This window comes from Sarcophilus harrisii, chromosome 3 (assembly GCF_902635505.1).
Source record: "Sarcophilus harrisii chromosome 3, mSarHar1.11, whole genome shotgun sequence".
In the NCBI taxonomy this organism is placed as follows: domain Eukaryota; kingdom Metazoa; phylum Chordata; class Mammalia; order Dasyuromorphia; family Dasyuridae; genus Sarcophilus; species Sarcophilus harrisii.
Window position 1 is genome coordinate 445475791 of NC_045428.1, and position 21781 is coordinate 445497571.

The window sequence follows — 21781 nt, forward strand, 5'->3', positions numbered from 1 at the left end:
GTTCTACCACCAACCAGAAAGAAAACCCTAATGAGGTGTTGAAGAGTTGGATACCAGTGAAAAATAACTTTTAAAATGCCTATTTTGAATGTTTTAATAGCCAATAATAATAATTCTGTTTAATGTTATTCAAATTGATCTAAATATATTTTAAAATTTTGCTACTGGAGCTAAGGTATGGGATCCTGCCAAGAGAGTACAGAGGCCACCTCGACCTTTGGTGCACAATAACTTTTCTGCTGAGCTGCAGAAATACTCTCTTGTTGAGCAAGGAGCAGTGATTTGTGACCATGGGAATGGGGAGGTCTGAGGGTCACAGCTAGTTGCTTGTAAGTAGGGATGCCTTGACAGGGCCTCTGCCCTGTGAGCAGGTTGCTAGATGGCTGGATCGGCTCTCCTCCCATTGGCAGATACCATGCATACTCAACACCCACGAGCTGCTTCTCTGAATGGTGATTGGGGATTGTCTACTGTTCACAATCACTCTTGCAAAAATGTCTATCAACAAGGCTGTGCTACACAATAAAGTGGAGCTCTTTTCACACTCTAGGAGTCTCCCACCTTATTCATCTCACCTCTGAGGTCAAAGGGCTCTTATATTTTGAGCTCTCAATCAGTATGGCCACAATGTACTGGTAATGTAATTTTCAAGTAATCTCATACTGTAATAAAGCAAAATAAACCAAAAAGTATACATATTGAAAAGCATTTGTAGAATATTTGATTCCAAGAACAATATTTGAATGTATTTGTAAGGGGAGGAAGATCACTAAATAAGTTTTTCACACAGGAAGAGTCTACTTATTTGACTTAATCCTTATGACTTTGAATGGCTTTAGCTGGCTAATTTAGGCATTTCAAAACAGAACATAAAGATACTTATTTTATAAGACAAAAAAAACCTTTGCTATAATAATGCAGACAATATTATTAAATTAATGCTATGAATTATCTATAAACATATAATTTCCTTCTTGATGAGTGGATTTACAAATACAATCAAAACAACTCTATTTCAAGATGGCTGAGAGGAGGCACACAGCTGTGTAAGCTCCATGTTTTCTCTCAGAATTCATTTCATGACAAGCCTCTGAATTAATGCTTGACTGAAAAAAAACCCACAATCAGTTACCAAGAGAAGACACCCTTGAGATTCGACAGGAAAGGTCTGTTTTTGCTCGAGGGCAGGACGGTTTTAGATTGGGCACAGGCTGAGGGCAGGCAGTGGCAGCAGGAGCTCAGCAGGCAGCTCACAGCCAAGCAAACTGGAGGGGGTTGGGGTGTGATCTCAGCTGTCTCTGTGGGGAGAGTTTCGCTACAGAACTGGATACTTTGCCCTGGCAGCAAGTCAGTGGCCCAGCAGAGAAGCTAAAAACACCGGGGGTGAAGAATACAACCCCAAACAGCTGGAGTTCCTTGGGACCGGCCACCCCTCCCCCACAGCGTCTCAGCACGCTCTCAGACTCTCAGAGGGCAGGCGCAGCACAGTCCCCTAGAGCCTCGCTGCTGCCCCCGCAGTCTGTAGAGGAAGCTCGGTAACGCCACCCAGCCCCCTCCCCCAAAAAGGCAGATTCCATTTGGGGTTTTTTTTTCCTTTTCTTTCTTTGCTAGGTTTTTTTTCCTTTTCTTTCTTTGCTAGGTTTCTCTGATTCTTCTCTGACAAAATGAGCAAAAAGTTAAAAAGGACTTTAACGATTGACAGCTTTTATACGGACAGAGAGCAGACTCTAAACCCTGAGGAGACTAAAAACAGATTATCTTCAGGTGAATCCCCACAGGAGATCATCTGTTCCTCAGCACAGATGAATCTCATAGAAGAAATTAAAAAGGCTCTCACAAGAGAGCGAGAAGAAAATGGAAAAGGAGAGGAGGCTTGAAGAGAGACTGAGAAGTCATCCCACTCACTTAAAGACAGAGTGGATAAAGAAATCAAATCCTAAAAATAGGATTAGTGAACTGGAAACAGAAAATAGCTCACTAAAGAATAAAATGGGCGAAATGGAAAAACATTCCATAGAACAAATTGGACAATTAGAAAAAGGTATAAAAAAAGTGACTGAAGAAAACACTTCATTGAAAATAATAGAACAAATGGAATTGAATGACTCGAGGAGACAAGAATCAGTCAAGCAAGACCAAAAAAACCAAACAATGGAGAAAAATGTGAAATACCTTCTGGGGAAAACAACAGACCTGGAAAACAGTTCTAGGAGAGACAATCTGAGAATTATTGACCCTAGAAAAATACAATGAAAAAAGAGCCTGGACACTATTTTCCAGGAAATTATCAAAGAGAACTGCCCAGAAGTCATAGAAACAGAGGGTAAATAGACATTGAAAGGATTCATCGATCACCCACTGAAAGGGATCTTAAAATCAAAACACCAAGAAACATAGTGGCCAAATGCCAGAACCCTCAAACGAAGGAAAAAATACTCCAAGCGGCTAGAAAAACCCAATTCAAATATAGAGGAGCCACAATAAGGATCACCAAGATCTAGCAGCATCCACATTAAAAGATCAAAGGGCCTGAATATGATATTCCGAAAGGCTAAGGAACTCGGTATGCAACCAAAAATAACTTACCCAGCCAGAATGAGCATCTTTTCCAGGGAAGAAGATGGTCATTCAACGAAATAAGTGAATTTCACCTATTTTTGGTGGAAAAACCAGAACTTAATAAGAAGTTTGATATGCAAATATAGAATTCAAGAAAAAACTAAAAAGGTAAAAAGAAATCTTGGGAACTATATTTCTGCTGTAAAGATGTATAGAAAATACATGTATACCTTGTTCTAGAAATTAGAGGTGGAAAGGACATTGTACCAGAAAAAGGGTAAAGGGGGGTACTACATCTCTTGAAGAGGCAAAGGAAACCTATTATATCTGAGAGAAAGAATGGAGGGGGATGAATATAGTGGGTATTTTACTGCCATAAGAATTGACTTTAAGAGAAAAAATTTTAGGCATATTCAATATATGAGGAAATCCTCCCATCCTCATTGAAAAGTGAGAAGGAAAGTGAAAAGGGAAGGAATAACGTAAGCAGAAGGAATACAAAACTGAGAGGGAATAGGGGAGGAACCTAAGGTGGGGAGGAGGGATACTAAAAGGAGGGCTGTGAGAAGCAAGGGGTGCTCAAGTTTAATACTGGAAGGGGGAAGGGGAAAGAAGGGAGAAAAGCATAAATAGGGTTACAAGATGGCAAGTATCACAGAATTGGTAATTTTAACGTAAATGTGAACGGGTAAACTCCCCATAAAGAGGAAGTGATTAGCAGAATGGATTAAAAGCCAGAATCCTACAATATGTTGTTTACAGGAAACACACCTGAACCAGGGAGATACATGCAGAATAAAGGTAAAAGGATGGAGCAAAATCTACCATGCTTCAGGTGAAGTCAAAAAAGAAGGGGTAGCCATCCTGATCTCAGATCAAGCAAAAACAAAAATTGATCTAATTAAAAGAGATAAGGAAGGGCACTATATCTTGCTAAAAGGTAGCATAAATAATGAAGCAATATCAATATTAAACATATATGCACCAAGTGGTGTAGCATCTAAATTTTAAAGAGAAATTAAAGAGCTGCAAGAAGAAATAGATAGCAAAAATATAATAGTGGGAGATCTCAACCTTGCACTCTCAGAATTAGATAAATCAAATCACAAAATAAATAAGAAAGAAGTCAAAGAGGTCAATAGAATACTAGAAAAGTTAGATATGATAGACCTCTGGAGAAAACGAAATGGAGACAGAAAGGAGTACATTTTCTTTTCAGCAGTTCATGGAACCTATACAAAAATAGACCTATATTAGGACATAAAAACCTCAAACTCAAATGCAGTAAGGCAGAAATAGTGAATGCATCCTTTTCAGACCATGATGCAATAAAATTACACTCAACAAAAAGCCAGGGGAAAGTAGACCAAAAAATAATTGGAAACTAAATAATCTCATACTAAAGAATGATTAGTGAAACAGCAAATCATAGACATAATTAATAACTTCACCCAAGAAAATGACATAATGAGACATCATATCAAAATATGTGGGATGCAGCCAAAGCGGTAATAAGGGGAAATTTCATATCTCTAGAGGCTTACTTGCATAAAGTAGAGAAAGAGAAGGTCAACGAATTGAGCTTGCAACTAAAAATGCTAGAAAAGGAACAAATTAAAACCCCCCAGTCAAACACTAAACTTGAAATTCTAAAATTAAAAGGAGAGATCAATAAAATTGAAAGTAAAAAAAAATATTGAATTAATTAATAAAACTAAGAGTTGGTTCTATGAAAAAACCAACAAAATAGACATACCCTTAGTAAATCTGATTAAAAAAAGGAAAGAGGAAAATCAAATTGTTAGTCTTAAAAATGAAAAGGGAATATTTATGCACACATGCATTTTTGATTTCCTTCACAAGCTAATTGCACAATATTTCAGAGTCTGATTCTTTTTGTACAGCAAAATAACGTTTTGGTCATGTATACTTATTGTGTATCTAATTTGCATTTTAATGTATTTAACATCTACTGGTCATCCTGTCATCTGGGGGAGGGGGTGGGGGGGGGTAAGAGGTAAAAAATTGGAACAAGAGGTTTGGCAATTGTTAATGCTGTAAAGTTACCCATGCATATAACCTGTAAATAAAAGGCTATTTAAAAAAAAAAAATGAAAAGGGAGAACTCGCCACTAATGAAGAGGAAATTAGAGCAATAATTAGGAATTATTTTGCCCAACTTTATGGCAATAAATTCAACAACTTAAATGAAATGGAAGAATACCTTCAAAAATATAGCTTGCCCAGATTAACAGAGGAAGAAGTAAATATCCTAAACAGTCCCATCTTAGAAAAAGAAATAGAACAAGCTATTAACCAACTCCCTAAGAAAAAATCCCCAGGACCAGATGGATTTACATGTGAATTCTACCAAACATTTAAAGAACAATTAACCCCAAGGCTTTATAAACTATTTGAAAAAATAGGGACTGAAGGAGTCCTACCAAACCCCTTTTACGACACAGACATGGTACTGATACCTAAACCAGGTAGGCTGAAAACAGAGAAAGAAAATTATAGACCAATCTCTCTAATGAATACCGATGCTAAAATCTTAAATAAAATATTAGCAAAAAGATTACAGAAAATCATCCCCAGGATAATACACCAGGACCAAGTAGGATTTGTACCAGGAATGCAGGGCTGGTTCAATATTAGGAAAACTATCAATATAATTGGCCATGTTAATAACCAAATTAACAAAAATCATATGATCATCTCAACAGATGCAGAAAAAGCATTTGATAAAATCCAACATCCATTCCTAAGAAAAATACTTGAGAGTATAGGAATAAATGGACTTTTTCTTAAAATAGTCAGGAGCATATATTTAAAACCATCAGTAAGCATCATATGCAATGGGGAAAAACTGGAATCTTTCCCAGTAAAATCTGGAGTGAAGCAAGGTTGCCCACTGTCACCATTATTATTCAATATTGTATTAGAAACACTGGCCTCGGCAATAAGAGTCAAGAAAGAGATCAAAGGAATCAGAATAGCTAGTGAGGAAACCAAACTATGACTCTTTGCAGATGATATGATGGTCTACTTAGAGAACCCTAGAGATTCTACAAAAAAGCTATTAGAAATAATCCAAAACTTTAGCAAAATTGCAGGTTATAAAATAAATCCCCATAAATCCTCAGCATTTTTATACATCCCAAAACCAAAAAAAGAGATAAAAAAGAAATTCCATTCAGAATAACTGTCAAGCATAAAAATATTTGGGAATCTATCACAAAGGAAAGTCAGGAATTATATGAGCTAAATTACAAAAACTTTCCACAAAAATAAAGTCAGACTTAAACAATTGAAAATATCAAGTGTCCCTGGATGGTGGGAAATATAATAAAGATGAAATACTCCCTAAACTAATCATTTATTTTGTGCTATACCAATCAGATTAAGAAAATATTTTAATGATCAGAAAAATAAAAAAAATTCATATGGAATAATAAAAGGTAAGAATCCAAAAAGAATTAATAAAAAAAAAATCAAATGAAGGTGGGCCAGCTGTACCCGATCAAAAACATATTTAAAAGCAGTCACCAAAACCATTTGTATTGGCTAAGAAAAGATTTTGATCAGGGAAAGGTTAGGTTCACAAGACAGAATAGTCAACTATAGCAATTTAGTTTTGACAAACCCAAAGATCCTCACTTTGGGATAAGAACCATTATTTGACAAAACATTGGGATAACTGGAAATTTGTATGGCAGAAATTAGGATGGACCCACCTTAACAACGATACCAAGATAAGATCAAAATGGGTCCATGTTTAGACATAAAGAACAGATTATAAACAAATTGGAGGAACATAGGAAGTTTATCTTCAGACTTGTGGAGGAGGAAGAAATTTGTGACTAAAGACAACTAGAGACCATTATTGATCAAAAAAGAAAATTTTGATTACATCAAATTAAAAAGCTTTGTAAAACAAAACTAACGTAAACAAGATTAGAAGGGAAGCAACAAACTGAAAACATCTTCACAATTAAAGGTTCAAAAAGGCCCACCAAAATATATAGAACTGCCTAATTTATAAGAAACCAAGCCATTCTCCAATTGATAAATGGTTAAAGGATATGAAAGACAATTTTCAGATGATGAAATTGAAACATTACCACTCATATGAAAGAGTTTCCAAATCTTATTAATCAAAAATGCAAATTAAGAAACCTGAGATACCACCACACCTGCGATTGGCTAAGATGACAGGAAAAATTGATGAGGTTGAGGATCGGGAAAACTGGGACACGATACATTGTTGGTGGAGCTGGAATGAATCCAACCATTCTGAGAGCAATCTGAATTATGCCCAAAAAGTTATCAAACTGTGCATACCCCTTTGATCCAGCAGGTTTCTACGGGAAAACCCCAAGGGAGATACTAAAAAGGAGGAACAGAGAAAATGTTTGTGGCAGCCCTGTTTGTGTGGCTAAAGTTTGGAAACGAGTGGTGCCCATCAACTGGAAATGGTTGGAAATTGTGGTATATGAATGTTATGGAATATTATTTTTGGAAAAATGACCAGCAAGATGAATCAAGAGGCTTAAGAGAATTACATGAACTAGTAAGAAATGAGCAGAACCAAAAGATCATTATATACTTTCCCAACAAATCTGTATGAAGTAATCATGGAAGTGGATTTCTTTGACAAAGAGACCAATTCGTTTCAAGATCAATGATGGAAGAAAAGTACACCCAAAGAAAAACTGGGAAATGAATGAAACGTTTGCATTTTTGTTTTTCCCCGGGTTATTTCTACCTTTTGAATCCAATTCTCCGGATTGGAGAATTGCAACAAGAAAACTGTTTGGATCTGCACACATACATTGTATCTAGGATATACTAGGACATATTCAACATATATAGGACTGCTTGCCATCTAGGGGAGGAGGGTGGAGGGAGAGAGGAGAAAAATCGGAACAGAAGTGAATGCAAGGGATAATGTAAATAATTATCCTGGCATGGGTTCTGTCAATAAAAAGTTATTATAATAAAATAAAAAAAAAAACAACTCTATTTCGACCAGCAGGATGAATACAGAGAGGCTTGGTGAGACTTATATGAACTGATGCTAAATGAAATGAGCAGAACCAGGAGATCATCATATACTTCAACAATGATACTGTATAAAGATGTATTCTGATGGAAGTGGATTTCTTTGACAAAGACCTAATTCAGTTTCAATTGATCAATGATGGACAGAAGCAGCTACACCCAAAGAAAGAACACTGGGAAATGAATGTAAACTGTTTGCATTTTTGTTTTTCTTCCTAGGTTATTTTTACTTTCTGAATCCAATTCTCCCTGTGCAACAAGAGAACTGTTTGGTTCTGTACACATGTATTGTATCTAGGATATATTGCGACATATTCAAAATATATAGGACTGCTTGCCATCTGGGGAAGGGGGTGAAGGGAGAGAGGAGAAAAATCGGAACAGAAGTGAGTGCAAGGGATAATGTAAATAATTATCCTGGCATGGGTTCTGTCAATAAAAAGTTATTATAATAAAAAAAATAAAATAAAAAAACCACAACTCTATTTCAAGTCATACAGAAAATGATTCTAGCTCTACAGAGTTTTACAAAATCATATTTTAGGTGAGCTAAGGTAAGCTAAGCTTTCTGTTTGATAAGTTACCACATCTCTGACAAACAATCATTATATGCTTAAAAGGTTTGGATAGTTTACTTAGGTTTTATTAAGTAAACACATTTTTATTCTTTGAACTACTTCAAAAGTTTCTAAATTTCCTCTAATTTTGACTAAACACTATTTATCTTTATTTGCGATGTAATTGCTATATGTCAAATGATTATGGGATATAACATTTTTAATCACTCAAAATTCACCTGAAATAATTTAAGAAACAAAAATATATACTACTTTTGATTGCTACAAATGCCATGAATAAAAGTTTCTTCTTCTATGGATGTGTGTATAAGGTGGAAATCATGTTTCCTAAAAATGAAGAGGGATCCAAAATCTGCATACAGAGTTTCAACACACAAGCAAGTGCCTGGCATCTAGCCAGAGGAAACATTGCTATTAAGGGAAATGTAAGATGGCTAAAGACTAGATAGCACTCTGACAACCTTTCATCTCTATTCTTGTTATTACCAGAGGAACAGGAAAGCAGTGTACCATGAGCATATGGTCTGCAGTGTTCTCTGTTCACCAGGAGTAACCTAGAACTATATAACATATGAATCTCTATTTTTTTTTTAATCTGGAAAATGGGGGTTATCATATTTAATTTACACTGTTACTGAAAAAAATCAAATATGATAAAATGTATAAAAGCAATCTGAAAACCACCATATAAGTCCTATTTATTTATGATACAAAATCAGGAAAACTTGGATTCTTAAGTTCCTTTTCTGGAACTAAGTAGATGACTATGAGCATAGTTATATGGACATATAACCTGATTTCTGGAAGCTTTATGTAAAAAATAGGTTGGGGGATAAAATCTTTAAGTTTCTTTCTAGCCCTAAAATTCTGTGAGTCTATATTCTTATGTGTTGAATACAGAGTTTTTGCTGTGTCAATTTTATTACTATTCAAGGCTTAAATTTCACATTATGAACATAAGCTAGATGGTATAGTGTTTAAAGCATCAGCCCAGGAGTCAAGAGGACCCAAGTTCAAATTTGGCCTCAGACACTTATCACTTCCTAGCTGTATGACTCTGGGCAAGTCACTTAAGCCCAATTGCCTTACCAAAAAAAAAAAAAAAAAAAAAGTGTAAGTGAGGCAGTGAATAGCAAGTGAACCAGGTAGTAAAGATCAAAAAGCAGCCATACTTATGAGCATAAGATGCCAGACATTAAATGGTAAATTAAGCACTCTAGGTCTCCAAGGAGCCAAATCTAATTGTTTTAAAGCACACCCTGAAAATTACTTGAGACTGCAACAATGTGTAAAATATTTCTTTCTAAACTTTCTAGATACTGAATGTATTAGCTTAATGTTTAAAATTGTGTTTCTTAAATCTTTTGCAAAGAAATTTTTTTTTTTAAAGCTGCACTTATGGGAGGATTCTGAAAAGATAGTCAGAGTAGATCAGTAAATTTCAAGCTCTCTAAATTCCTCCCAAACAGAACAAATTTGTGCCTCAGATGTAAACAAAGACTGGTGAAAAATCCAGAAGACTTGGGTCAGAACAGAGATCCTCCAGATACAATCTAAGAAGATCTGAAGTCCTTAGATGGGGGAATTAACCCTTGTGAAATACAAACACATTTTGGGCTAGCTCCATAGAAACACTAAGTGGGGTCCCCTGGGGCTAACTTAGCTGGATTTGGTTGGAGCCTCAGCAAAAACCACAGGAACTTTCACTTCCCAGACAGCATGAGGAGTTGGGAGGTCTAAGTCTGGGGAGACTGAGGAAACCTCTGCTGATTAGGAAAACAGGATCCAGCTGTGCTTCAGAGAAGCTGTCCTGGGTGGGTAACAGTAAATAAAGAGGCAGTGTGGCAGGGCCACTGCTGGCTGCTGGCATTTACAGAGAGGGGAAGCTTTTGATTTGGGGTTCCTGGTCAGAAGGGAAAGCTAAAGTCAAGTTACAGGCATTATCCTCCCACCCCACAATTAGAGGTGCTTACATTAATATTTCTCATTTTAAAAAAAAAAATGAACCAGCAAAAAAGAAAGAATCCAACCATAAAAACTTATTATGGTAATAGGAAATACAGGGGTTTATCTTCAGAGGAGGACACTGAAGTAAAAAAAGCTTCTACTACCCAAAGAGTAATATGAAATGGCTCCCTGCCCAGAGAGAATTTGTAAAAGAACTCAAAAAAATTTAAAAATCAAATGAGAGACATTGAGGAAAAACAAAAAGTTAACCAACTAGAAAAGGAATCTTGAAGAGAAGAAAATAACTCTGAAAATTAGAACTGGGCAAGGGGCAGCTGGTAAAGCTGAGACATTCAGAAATAACAAAACAGATTATAAAAAATTAAAAAATACAACAGAATGTGAAACAAAAGAAAAACGATGGATCTGGAGAACAGATCAAGAAAAGAAAATATAAGAATAATTGGAAGGGCAGCTAGAAGGTGCAGTGAGTAGAACACCAGCCCTGAAGTCAGGAGTACCCGAGTTCAAATCTGGTCTCAGACACTTAACACTTCCTAGCTGTGTGACCCTGAGCAAGTCACTTAATCCCAAATGCTTCAGGAAAAGAAAAAAAAAAAATTAATAATTGGAGTAACTGAAAGCTATAACTAAAAAATAACCTTGACACAATGATGTAAGAAATAATCCAAGAATATTGTCCTGGAATGATACAACATCTGAGCAAAGTAGAAATAGAAAAAAAATCTCCCTATCACCACCTTAAGGGGGTCCTTTGTAGAAAACAACATAGGAATATTATTGCCAAATTTTAAAAACCCCAGATCATAGAGGAAATTTTGCAAGAAACAAGAAAAGAGCAATTCAAATGTGCTGGAGCTACAATTAGAATTGTACAGGACTTATCAGTAGTCACAATAAAAGGGTGCAGATCCTGGGACCATATCTACTGGCAATCAAAAAAATTAGGCCTGCGGCCAAAAATGGGATCATCATATGCCCAACTAGTCTGAAACAATTTCTTACCAATCATATCCTATAGCAAATGACGTTTCTATTACAGGAGCAATGAGTTTAGCTGCTGTCATGATGTATTTTTCTGCCATGGCTTTCCTGAAAACAAATGAAAAAATCACACTTTAATTAGAAAAGTAATTAAGATAGGCAAATATGTATTATGAGTCAGATATGTATTGTGAGGAGACTAAAATAACATTATAGAGCTAATATAAAAGAAATGGAGATGTTTAGCCCAGGGAACAGAATACTTAGGAAACACATTATCAATGGCTTCAAATATCTGAAGGAATGTAATATCTAAGAAGCATTAAACTTAATGTGCTTGGCCTAGAAGCCCAGAACATCAACAATGGAAGTTATTATACAAGAGTAGATTTTTGCTTAGTCTATATAAGAGTTTCTACTATTCTAATACTTATCAGTTGAATAACCCTGGGCAAGTCATTTAATCAATGCTTCAGTTTCTTTATCTTTAAAATGAAGATTAAAAAATATGAATTATTAACTTTAAAGCATTGTTTTAAGAAAAATTCTTTATAATATTAAACATCTATAGAAAAATAAGGAATTATAGTTAGCAATTATTTTAATAAATAGAATTATTAGTCATTCAACAAACATTTATTGTATAAATAATGGAATATTATTGTGTCAGGCACTCTAGTAAGCTTTGGGGATACAAAGAAATACAAGCTGTAGCCCTCAAAGAGCTCAGAATAATGAGAGAGAAAATAGAACAGAGTAAGCTACACTGTGGGGTGGCAAGTTCTTGAACACTCAAGGTGTTCAAGCAAAGACTTGGGAGAAGGAAGAAAAGAGGTGAGCAACCTAAAGAATAAACATAAAAATTATTAAAAGATTTGATTAATGATCTGGAAAAGTGCCTTCCATAAGGAAACTGCAACCCATAGTGTCAAATCATCCTGGTGCATCTCCTGGATCCATCTCTATCTAAGCATCTTGAAATAACCTTCTGCACCAAAGATCCCACTTCTCCATTCCCTGGGATATGGAAGAAGTTCAGCAATGCTAATGGTTATATGGCCAACAAGATCCTCCTCCACATACTTAAGGGAAAGGAACAAATCAAAATATTCCTCACATTGGGAACAGGATGGTGAGGGTATAATTGAACTTATATACTATTAAGAGGAAAATGAGACTATGTGTATGACAAAAGTTATATCTCAGTATTCATGATGGATTATGCACCCATTTCCTGCCCCTGAATGGAGTCCTTGAAGAGCTGATCCCGAAACTCTAAAAATCCATGAAGGAAAAAAATCTCCTTCAACCCTACCTCAGTGAGAGACTGCCCCGGGATTAGATAAAGTGGTTTACCTAGGTGGGGCTGGTTCAGTACCAAAGAATTCCAACCCTATTCAAATGAAGATCTTCTATTCAATTCAATTCTAGCTGTACCCAGCCCCATCAAGAGCAACCCCTAGCTTATAGCCAAGGCTTATAAAAGAGCCAAACTAAAGTCCTCTCTTTGCAGAAGTTCCAAACATGCCAGCTATGCCATGCTATGCCAAGGAGCCTCTGTCTACTGGAATATTCTTTTCCAGTGCCACATTCTCTTTACTCTTACCTATTTCCCCAAGGAGACTTTGTGTCTCTGTCAGGATTTCTAATCCTTACTTCCCAATTCCTATAATAAACCTCTTTTATCAATCTAGGTTTTCAGGTCTGTAAATTCCTTTACAGAGAATCTCTGCGACACCAAAATGGAGTTCCGAAAACTCCCTACCCTTGCACCAATTTCCAAGGGAGTGCTGGGGAGCCAAACCTCTCCATTTGGTTCCCTGAACCTCAAACTGCCACTAGACCTTATCATTTAACTCCCTGACAACCAGAAACCCTAATCTCATTTTGGTTCCCTAAATCTGAACCTTATCATCCTTACAAGGGACTACAATTGGAAATAAGAAAGTTAAATGAGAGGTGAATGAAGCTCTGGACTAATTGAAGCAAGCAGAAAACAAGTTAGGTTGTTTATAAACTTCACAACACTATATAAATTCAATACTTTGATGTGCTGAATTTATAAAAAACAATACATTTAATGGACATAAAACTTCATAAAGTTAATTTTAAGAATTTGAACTATTAAACATAGAATATTACCTTTCACGTTCCATTTGCCTTAGATGATCATTTTTTATAGCTTCAATTACTAAATTTGTATGAGGATCATCCTAAAAATAAAATTGGAAAAACCCTTCATTACCATTTGATCATATATGAATTTTAACCAAACTTCATCAATGCCTATATGTTAAAGTTGAGATAGACTGATCTTAGAAAATAATTAACTTTTTCTAAACTTCAATTTTTCCCTCAATAAAATTATCTATGGTAATAAAAAGCTTCTGTTGGACCACCAAAACTACTTAGATTGAAATAAAAAAGACAGGTGAGTATATGAAAAAAAAAATGTTACAAATCATTAATAATTAGAGAAATACAAATTAACACAATTCTGAGATTCTACCTCAACACTTCAGATTGGCAAAGTTAACAAAAAAAGGGAAATGATAAATATGGAGGATACTATGAGAAAAATGTGTCATTAATACATTGTTAGTAGAGATGTCTTAGTCTATTATTAGAATCCTTACAAGGTGTAAAGTCACTGAATTAATAGAAACATTGCTTAAGTTTACACCTTTGAGAATTCACACATTAGTTCACAAGTTTCGGAGATTTCAGGATTCAGTATGAGATATCCAAATTTATACCTCCCACAATCCCACTCTCTCAGAGGAGGAGTCAACCTTTGGGTTCACACCTTTAAGAGATCATATATAAGAAGCTTTCAATCTCAGAGAGGGTCAGTTGGAGAGATTGAGAGCCACAAGTCAATGGGAGAGAGAGTTGAGGAGATTGAGAAGCCAGGAGTCGGAGTTGAGCTAGAGGTAGAAGCTGGAAGAGCTAAAAAGACAAGCTGCATGAACTCTTGGAACCAAGGAAGGAGATAGGCCTCTAAGAAAACTAACCGGGCTATTTTGAGATAATAAAGGCCTGTACTTTAATTCCTGGCTGCATTTGAGGTGATTATTACTTGGAACTGAAATTAAGGCTGCCTCCAGAAACCTCCCCAAGAAACCTGCTCCCAGAGAGAATGATCATATTTTAGAAAAGAAGAGAACACCACAGTCTTATCATTCTAGAAAGTAATTTGGAACTATATTATAAAACTTAACTAAATTGTACATACCTTTTGACTTAGTATTACCATTACTATACTCCAAAGGTACCAAAAAAAGAGGAACGGGACTTATACATATAAAAATATCTGTTAGTTCTTTTTGTAGTGACAAAAACTAGAAACTAATGGGAAATCTAACAGCTTGGAATGGCTGAACAAATCAAGTACATGAATGTAATGGAACATTACTGTGCCATAATAAATAATGAAAGGGATGGTTTCAAAGAAATCTGGGAATACATAAATTAAAGCAGACAGAAGTGAGCAGAACCAGGAGAACAATATAAAGAAAAACAACTTCAAAACACTAATTTTAAAGAAATTCTTTTTAAGAACTCTGATCAGCACAATGTTTCTAGAGAACCAATGATGAAGCATGCTATCTACCTCCTGGCAAAGAAGTTATAGACTTGAAATGCATAATGAAACTTTTTTTGAACATGGACAATATGGGAATTTGTTTTTCATGGCTACAGGTATTTATGACAAGGTTGTTTTTTTTTTTTTCTTGTTCAGAGATGGGAGAAATGAGGGAAATAAACTAAGTTAAAAAAATTTTTAAAGGGCCAAGTAAACAGAAGGCAAATATCTCTGAGTATCTCTCATGATTTAGGATTCATACATCGTTTATTTACTAATAAAAAACCTAAAGCTTGACTACATAAAAGTATTTTTCATACTCACACTTGGTGAAATATATTTGTCATCTTCATCAATTTCCAATGGCACAGCAATCAATTTTTGGAAAGCTTTCTTCATTTTTTCCCGATCTCCAACAGCAAAATAGCTCAGTATCAAATTAAAGCCTGCTTTCAGATTTGGGGCCATGCTCATTATATGTTCAAATGAATTAATAGCATCTGAGTACTGACCAGTTTTAATGAATGTAACACCAATGTTCTGCATTATTTTAATCCTGAAATAAACATACATAATAATCTTATTTAAATCCAAATTCCCCAACATGACATTTAAGACTTTTCATGGGCATCTTAAATGGTGCAATGGATAGAGAACTGGTCATGAAGTCAGGAATACCCGAGTTCAATTCCAGACTCGGGACACTTACACACTTTCTAGGTATATGATCTTGGGCAAGTAACTTAAAAAAAAACCCAAAGTAACAACAAAAAAAACCCTTTAAAAAAAAAAAAAAGGGAGACTTCATAACTTTTCCTCTACTTCTCTAACCTATTTCTAAAAAATCCTTACACCAATTAAACTGTTCTCTATATAAATACTGCATATTCCCACTGCTGTGTCTTTTTTCACATGGCTGCTCTCTTCTTTTCATTTGATTTTATGCAGTATCCTTTCTTACAGGTCCAGCCAGCTCAAGTCTCACCTTCTCTATAAAAGCCTTTCCTAAATATCTTAAAGCCTGGTAACAATCCCAGACTCAACACCTATAACATTTATTGTATCACAATTTAATATTTAGCACATGCTGCTATGTATTATTTTACAGCTTTTTTTTTTTAATGTCACAACCTTAATTAGGTTAGAAACTCCTCAAGGGCCAGAATTTTTTTATACTTCTTTACAGTGTCTTTTGAGAGGGGAGTAGGAGGAGGGAAGTATAAAAATAAATTTTTGGTAGCATAATTTTTGAAAAATTAAAAAAAACAATAATTTTGAAAAATGTGGAAAAATTTGTTTTAGCATCCAAATAAAAGAAAAATATCTCATTTTTCTGTTTCATCCTAACTGTACAATAATGGACAAAACATGAAATGGAATTAAATGTATACATACAAAGTATAACGTGTTGTCTCATCACTGAACTGATATTTGGGGCCTTTCTGTACTGAAAAAATTTGGAATGGAAGTACAAGAGATATAATTTACAAAAAAGGGTAAGTGAATGAATGTTTCTGAACTCAATTTTAGTCTAAAGTTTAAATTATAAAATATACTGGCAAATGAATGAGCTTAGAAAAGTTTGCCTACACCTATTAAATGATTACCAGTAGGCACACTGGCAGAACACTGGGGCTGGCATTAGGAAGATCTGAGTTCAAATCTAGCCTCAAGACACTTAGCTCTGTGACCCTGGGCAAGTCTTTAACCCCTATTTGCCTCAGTTTCTCATCTGTAAAATGGGGACATGCTGGAGAAGGAAATAGCAAACCATTCCAGTATGTTTGCCAAGCAAAGTCCATTGAGAAAAGCCAGAGTCATGTAGGGTCAGACATATATTATGTATGGTCATAAGTACAGCTTATTTGAGTTACTAAAAATGAATCTCTACAAATTCCAAAACAAATGAAAACACCTGCCCTTCCAACAATGAGGTAGTAAAGACAATTTTGTTCATAAAAGACATTAAAATTTTTAATTAAATTTTTTTTTTCAAGAATCATGATGAATGGATTACTGAACTTGAAGTCAGAAGATTTGGGTCTGAATCTCACCTCTGATACTTCCTAGCTGTGTGACCCTAAGCAAATCACTTAACCTCTCTGCGCCTCAGTCTCCTCATCTATAAAATGGAGATTAAATATATATGTAGCACCTACCACACAGGATTGTTGTTAAAGTTAAAAAGACATAATCTATGTTAGATACTTAGTTATTATGGTACAAACTCACCTCATCTCTTTATGGACACTTGGAATTTGGTCTAGAGCCATTCGATAGAATTTGATGGCTTTGGAATAATTCCTCTGTTTTAAATAAATATTTCCCATGTTTACCTTCAGTCTTCCTAATAAAAAAATTAAATCAATGTATGACATTTAATTCTAATTTATATTCATTTTTTCCCATGTTAGTTAAGGTACCATCAGATGACCTTAAATATTACCTTTTCAACTTCTCAGTGGACTTACAAGGCCAAATAAAACTTTCAAGTATAAACAGTAAGTAGGTTTTTAAAATTTTAATCAAATTTACACATTTATATGTTAATATTCATAATAAAATAAGAACTCAGTATAAAGAACAAGCACAGGGACACCTCATTTAATGGAAAAGATAAGTTTCTTTAAAAAAAATAACAAACCTATAAAACAAATCACAATATTCTTAATGAAAGGATAAAATTGGAGATGCAACCTTATGAGAAATAATACATCAGACAAAATAAATGTAAGAGTAATGGACAGAGAGCTGGGATTGGATTCAGGACCTGACTTCAAATCCAGCCTCAGAAACTTACCAGCTATGTGACCCTAGTCAAGCCACTTCAGCTTGTTTACTTTAAACCAGTGGAGAAGGAAATGGCAAACCACTAGAATATCTTTGCCAAGAAAATGTCATGGACAATATGTTCCATGACTCAATGACTGAACAACAGCAAAAAAATTTTTAAAAGCTAAACTATAGCACATTTTTAATATTAACAGAAAAAAATTACTTTTTTCTATTTTTATTAATTCCTCTGCTTTTTATACCCAATACATCTCACTAAAACCTCTTTTATTCAAAAAAAACCTTAATAAACAAAAAGTTTTTTAAAAAGCTGACTAAAAATTTTCCTGACAGTATATAAAACAGCCATCTTTCTGTATCATCAGTCATACACTTCTTTATTCACAAGAGCAAAGTGTAAAAATCACACATTTCTACTAAAATGTTAATAATGCTAATCAGAAAAAGGTATAATAATGCTAATCAGAATTTGTGACAAAATACAAATACTACATCAGAAACCATATTCCCTTAGGAATAAATTTACATTATGGGGAAGTACAATTTGTGGTGTTGCTTGGCTCTTCATATTTGTAGGGTAACAAGTGTGCTACTAATGCACAGTTGACAGAGCAGCAAAATGGTCAAATAGCTGGAAAAAAGAAAAGTTACTAAACTATCATTTCCTTTTAACTTAACAATCCTACTTCAAGGCATAGACCCCAAAAGGATCAAAGACTTTCAAAGAAAAGCAAACATGCATCAAATATTCACAGAAATCTTTTTGTGTGTGTTAGCAAAAACTTGGAAACAAAGTTAGTACCTATCAATTGGAAAGAAGTTGAGCATATCACATATCAACTGTGATATGTGAATGTAATGGAATATTTTTGAACCATAAAAATTAACAAATTCTATAGGAATTCAGGGAAACATGGGAATATTTCAACGAGCTTATACAGAATAAAGAAAGTATAGCCAAGAGAATATATATCTACAGTGATACAAATTAAAACAAAGCCAGAAAGTAGCTGAATTCACTTTAAAAATAATGACCAGTATTGGTTCCAGTGGACAGGTGTTGAAAAAGATCTTCATTAGTAGAGAATGGGATTCTACAGCTGCAGAATGTTATATACAATGACACAAGAGGGAATACAGGTCATTCTCATCATTCACGGTAATTATAGTCCATAAAATTTCAAACACTAAATTAGTGAATACTGAACCATTACAGAGTTAGGATCCTTTGAGCCTCTAGTCACATTTACTTTAACATTTACTAGAATGATTTCATATAAAGATTGGCAAATTCCTTCTTCCTTTTTCTAGATGCACCAATTGTTGATGCATGAACATCTGATTCATAGCCAACAGTACTTGCTCATGCCTGAAAGAAGCTTTTTTAATACACATTTTTCCCATATGGCACATTACAATCTTTTCCACCTTAGGAACTGCTAGTTATCTCTTCAGTACCAGACTTGGGGGATATCGTTAAACACTGAAATCACCAACATATAGTACAAAAATGCAACAATAAAAAAAAAAAAAGCACTAAAATGGATAGTGAAAGGATATATTTACATACATTATGGGAGTGTTGCCCATACATATTGACTCACCAAATTTTCACTATTCTGTGCATGTTCATCACTAAAAAAAGGTGCCTCGAATATTGATTTGGGGGTTATAAACAAATTTCAGACAGGAGGAAAATTCACAAATATGGATTCTATAAATAACGAGGATCAATTATAGCTCTTTCTTTGTTACATGAGAAGATTTGGGGGGGATTAGAATACACTTGGATATAACTGTGTTATAAAAACAAAAGGCATCAAAAAACTTTAAAAAATAAAAAAAAGACTATTTATTTCAGATTAAAACAGATTAAAGAGTACTAAACTTGGAATCAGGAGATGTGGGTTAAGAGTTATTTCTTATAACCTATATTATCCTGCAAAAGTCATTTAACATGTAAAAGGCTTTGCTCTCTCATCTGCAAAATGGAAATAATTGTAATCACAATGTATTATGTGAATGTAAACTTTTATTTATTTTTTGCTTTCAATGTTGTCCTATGCTTTATGCTACCAGCTAGCATTATAATGAAGACTCCCACAATATATTTCTGTAAATACAGATTCTCACATAAAGTTTTTTTCAGGGATGTACTATAGTCAACTGAATTAACTCTCAAGAGCTGATTACTACATTTATCAGTATGAATACTCATACATGCTGATTATCTAGACTTAAGATCTGTAGAAAATGTTAATACAGAAAAGTATAACTTAAAATGTATTGTGCATATATTTCCCTCAGAGAGCTAATTATTAAACATTTATTGCCATAATCATGATTAAACTTATTCTAGGAGTATCTAAATTAATAATTACTGCAACTATAAATTTGATCATTTTATAATCCACTTCACCCAGAAAGAAACTAATACTCCTGTTACTGGCTGCTCTATACTAGCTCCTACAGTATTCTACTTTGGTTAAACTACTTTGGGAGTATATATATATATATATATCTAGCTACGGACATAGTTTTGAAATGATATTGCCAAATCAAACTGAGCACAGAGAATGGTCACCAGAAAGCAGGGGGGATCAGAAATCATAAAAGGATCAGATAAAAAAACAAAACAAAACAAAAAAAACCTCAGTACTTTTAACCAAAAGATGAGAATCCTGGGGGTAGAAGGATAAAGAAAAAGAACAGTAGCAGGGTAGGGGCCAGGGTAATGATCTTTAAATATCTGAAGGTTTGTTATATGGATAAAAGATTAGACTTCTATTTAGCCTCTGAGGACAGAACTAGGATCAAAAAAGGGACACTGTGAGGGAATTAGACTTCTAAAAATCAATGTAGTTCAAAAGTAGAATGACCTGGCCTAAAAGATAATGAATTTTCTGGACATGATGGTCTTCAAAAAAAAGGCTGGCTGACCATTTCTTAGGGATACTTTAGATGGGGTCCAAACTTCAATTTAAGGACTGAATTAAGGCAGAGGAATCAAATATTGGCAAATGGGGCCAAATAAGATTAAAATGTAATAGGGAAAATTTAACAAAATAAAAACACAATAAACTATGGATAACATTACTTTTTAAAACTAAATCATTATGTGACTTGCAGGGAATTTTATGGACAGATTATATTTGAGTTTGACACCACAAAATTAAATGGCCTCTGAAGTCTCTTTAAAACCTATGAATCTATGATAATAATAATGTTAATAATAAAGAATGTTAACATATATTTATTAAAACTACAAAATTATAAATCATGAATATGAGTGGGATTATAAGTATATTATACACAAACAATTTTGGAATAAGCTGATGACAATGTAAAATGAAACCATCAACATTTTAGAAAAATTACCTACCTGCATTGCTAAACATTTTATTCTTCACTATAACTTGATATGTGTTTAGTGCTTCAGCATACATTTCATTAGCTGAATACTGACTGGCCAAATTGAAAAGAACCTAGCGAAATAAAAAAAAACAAATATGATAACTATTATTTAATTATAACAAGGCTAGCTACTAGAATTAAACCACTTTTTAAAAATAAGCGAAAACAGAACTATTACTTGTTCTGTTTTGGTTTGGTTTTGCTGAGGCAATTGGGGTTAAGTGATTTGCCTAGAGTAACACAGCTAAGAAATGATAAATGCCTAAGGCCACATTTGAACTTAGATCCTCCTGACTTCAGGACCAGTATTCTAACCACTTCACCCTCTAGCTGCCCTAAAACAGGAACTATTTACCAAAGTGACTGAGAACCAAAATAAGGAGATAAATTGAAACAGATTTTTAAAAAATTCTTTGTTATATGGAACGGCTCTCTGACAAGGAGGAAGGAAAAGGATAGAAGAGGAAATTTGAGTTAACATGAAAACAAAAGATAGCAATAAAAATTAATTCCTACAAAGAACTAGAAAACAAACTTACATTAGTAACATTAGAAAGTGATTATTTTTCAGCTTTTATCGTTAATAATATTAATGCTAACAGTACATTTATTTTAAAGAGAATGTCTGTTGATTATTGTGAAAAATAAGCACAGTATTAAGTCAAGTCTTGTTAAGCCATGCTCTAAGTGAAAATTAGGTACAGTCTAGAAATGTATTACCTCTTCAAAACATTCAAGGAAGATTTTGTAAATTATTTAAGTTACTAAATAATCCAGAATTATCTTTTTACAGGTCAAAATGAGTCAATTAAACCATGATCTAATCAAAAGCTAC

General features: G+C 34.2%; 1 protein-coding gene across 8 annotated transcripts in view; it reads right to left on the bottom strand.

Moving 5' to 3' along the window:
- Nucleotides 1-21781, bottom strand: part of IFT88 (intraflagellar transport 88) — a 111103-nt gene that overhangs the window by 68025 nt on the left and 21297 nt on the right. For all 8 annotated transcript variants that reach the window (XR_004233150.1, XM_031960817.1, XM_031960820.1 and 5 more), the window contains 5 exons: nt 20915-21017; nt 16972-17086; nt 15064-15295; nt 13296-13366; nt 11175-11261 (listed from right to left, as the gene is read on the bottom strand). Coding sequence is in view for 7 of the 8 variants with exons in the window: in XM_031960817.1 (XP_031816677.1) it covers nt 11175-11261; nt 13296-13366; nt 15064-15295; nt 16972-17086; nt 20915-21017 (608 nt within the window). In the remaining variant the exon portion in view is untranslated. The remainder of the gene's footprint in view (nt 1-11174; nt 11262-13295; nt 13367-15063; nt 15296-16971; nt 17087-20914; nt 21018-21781) is intronic.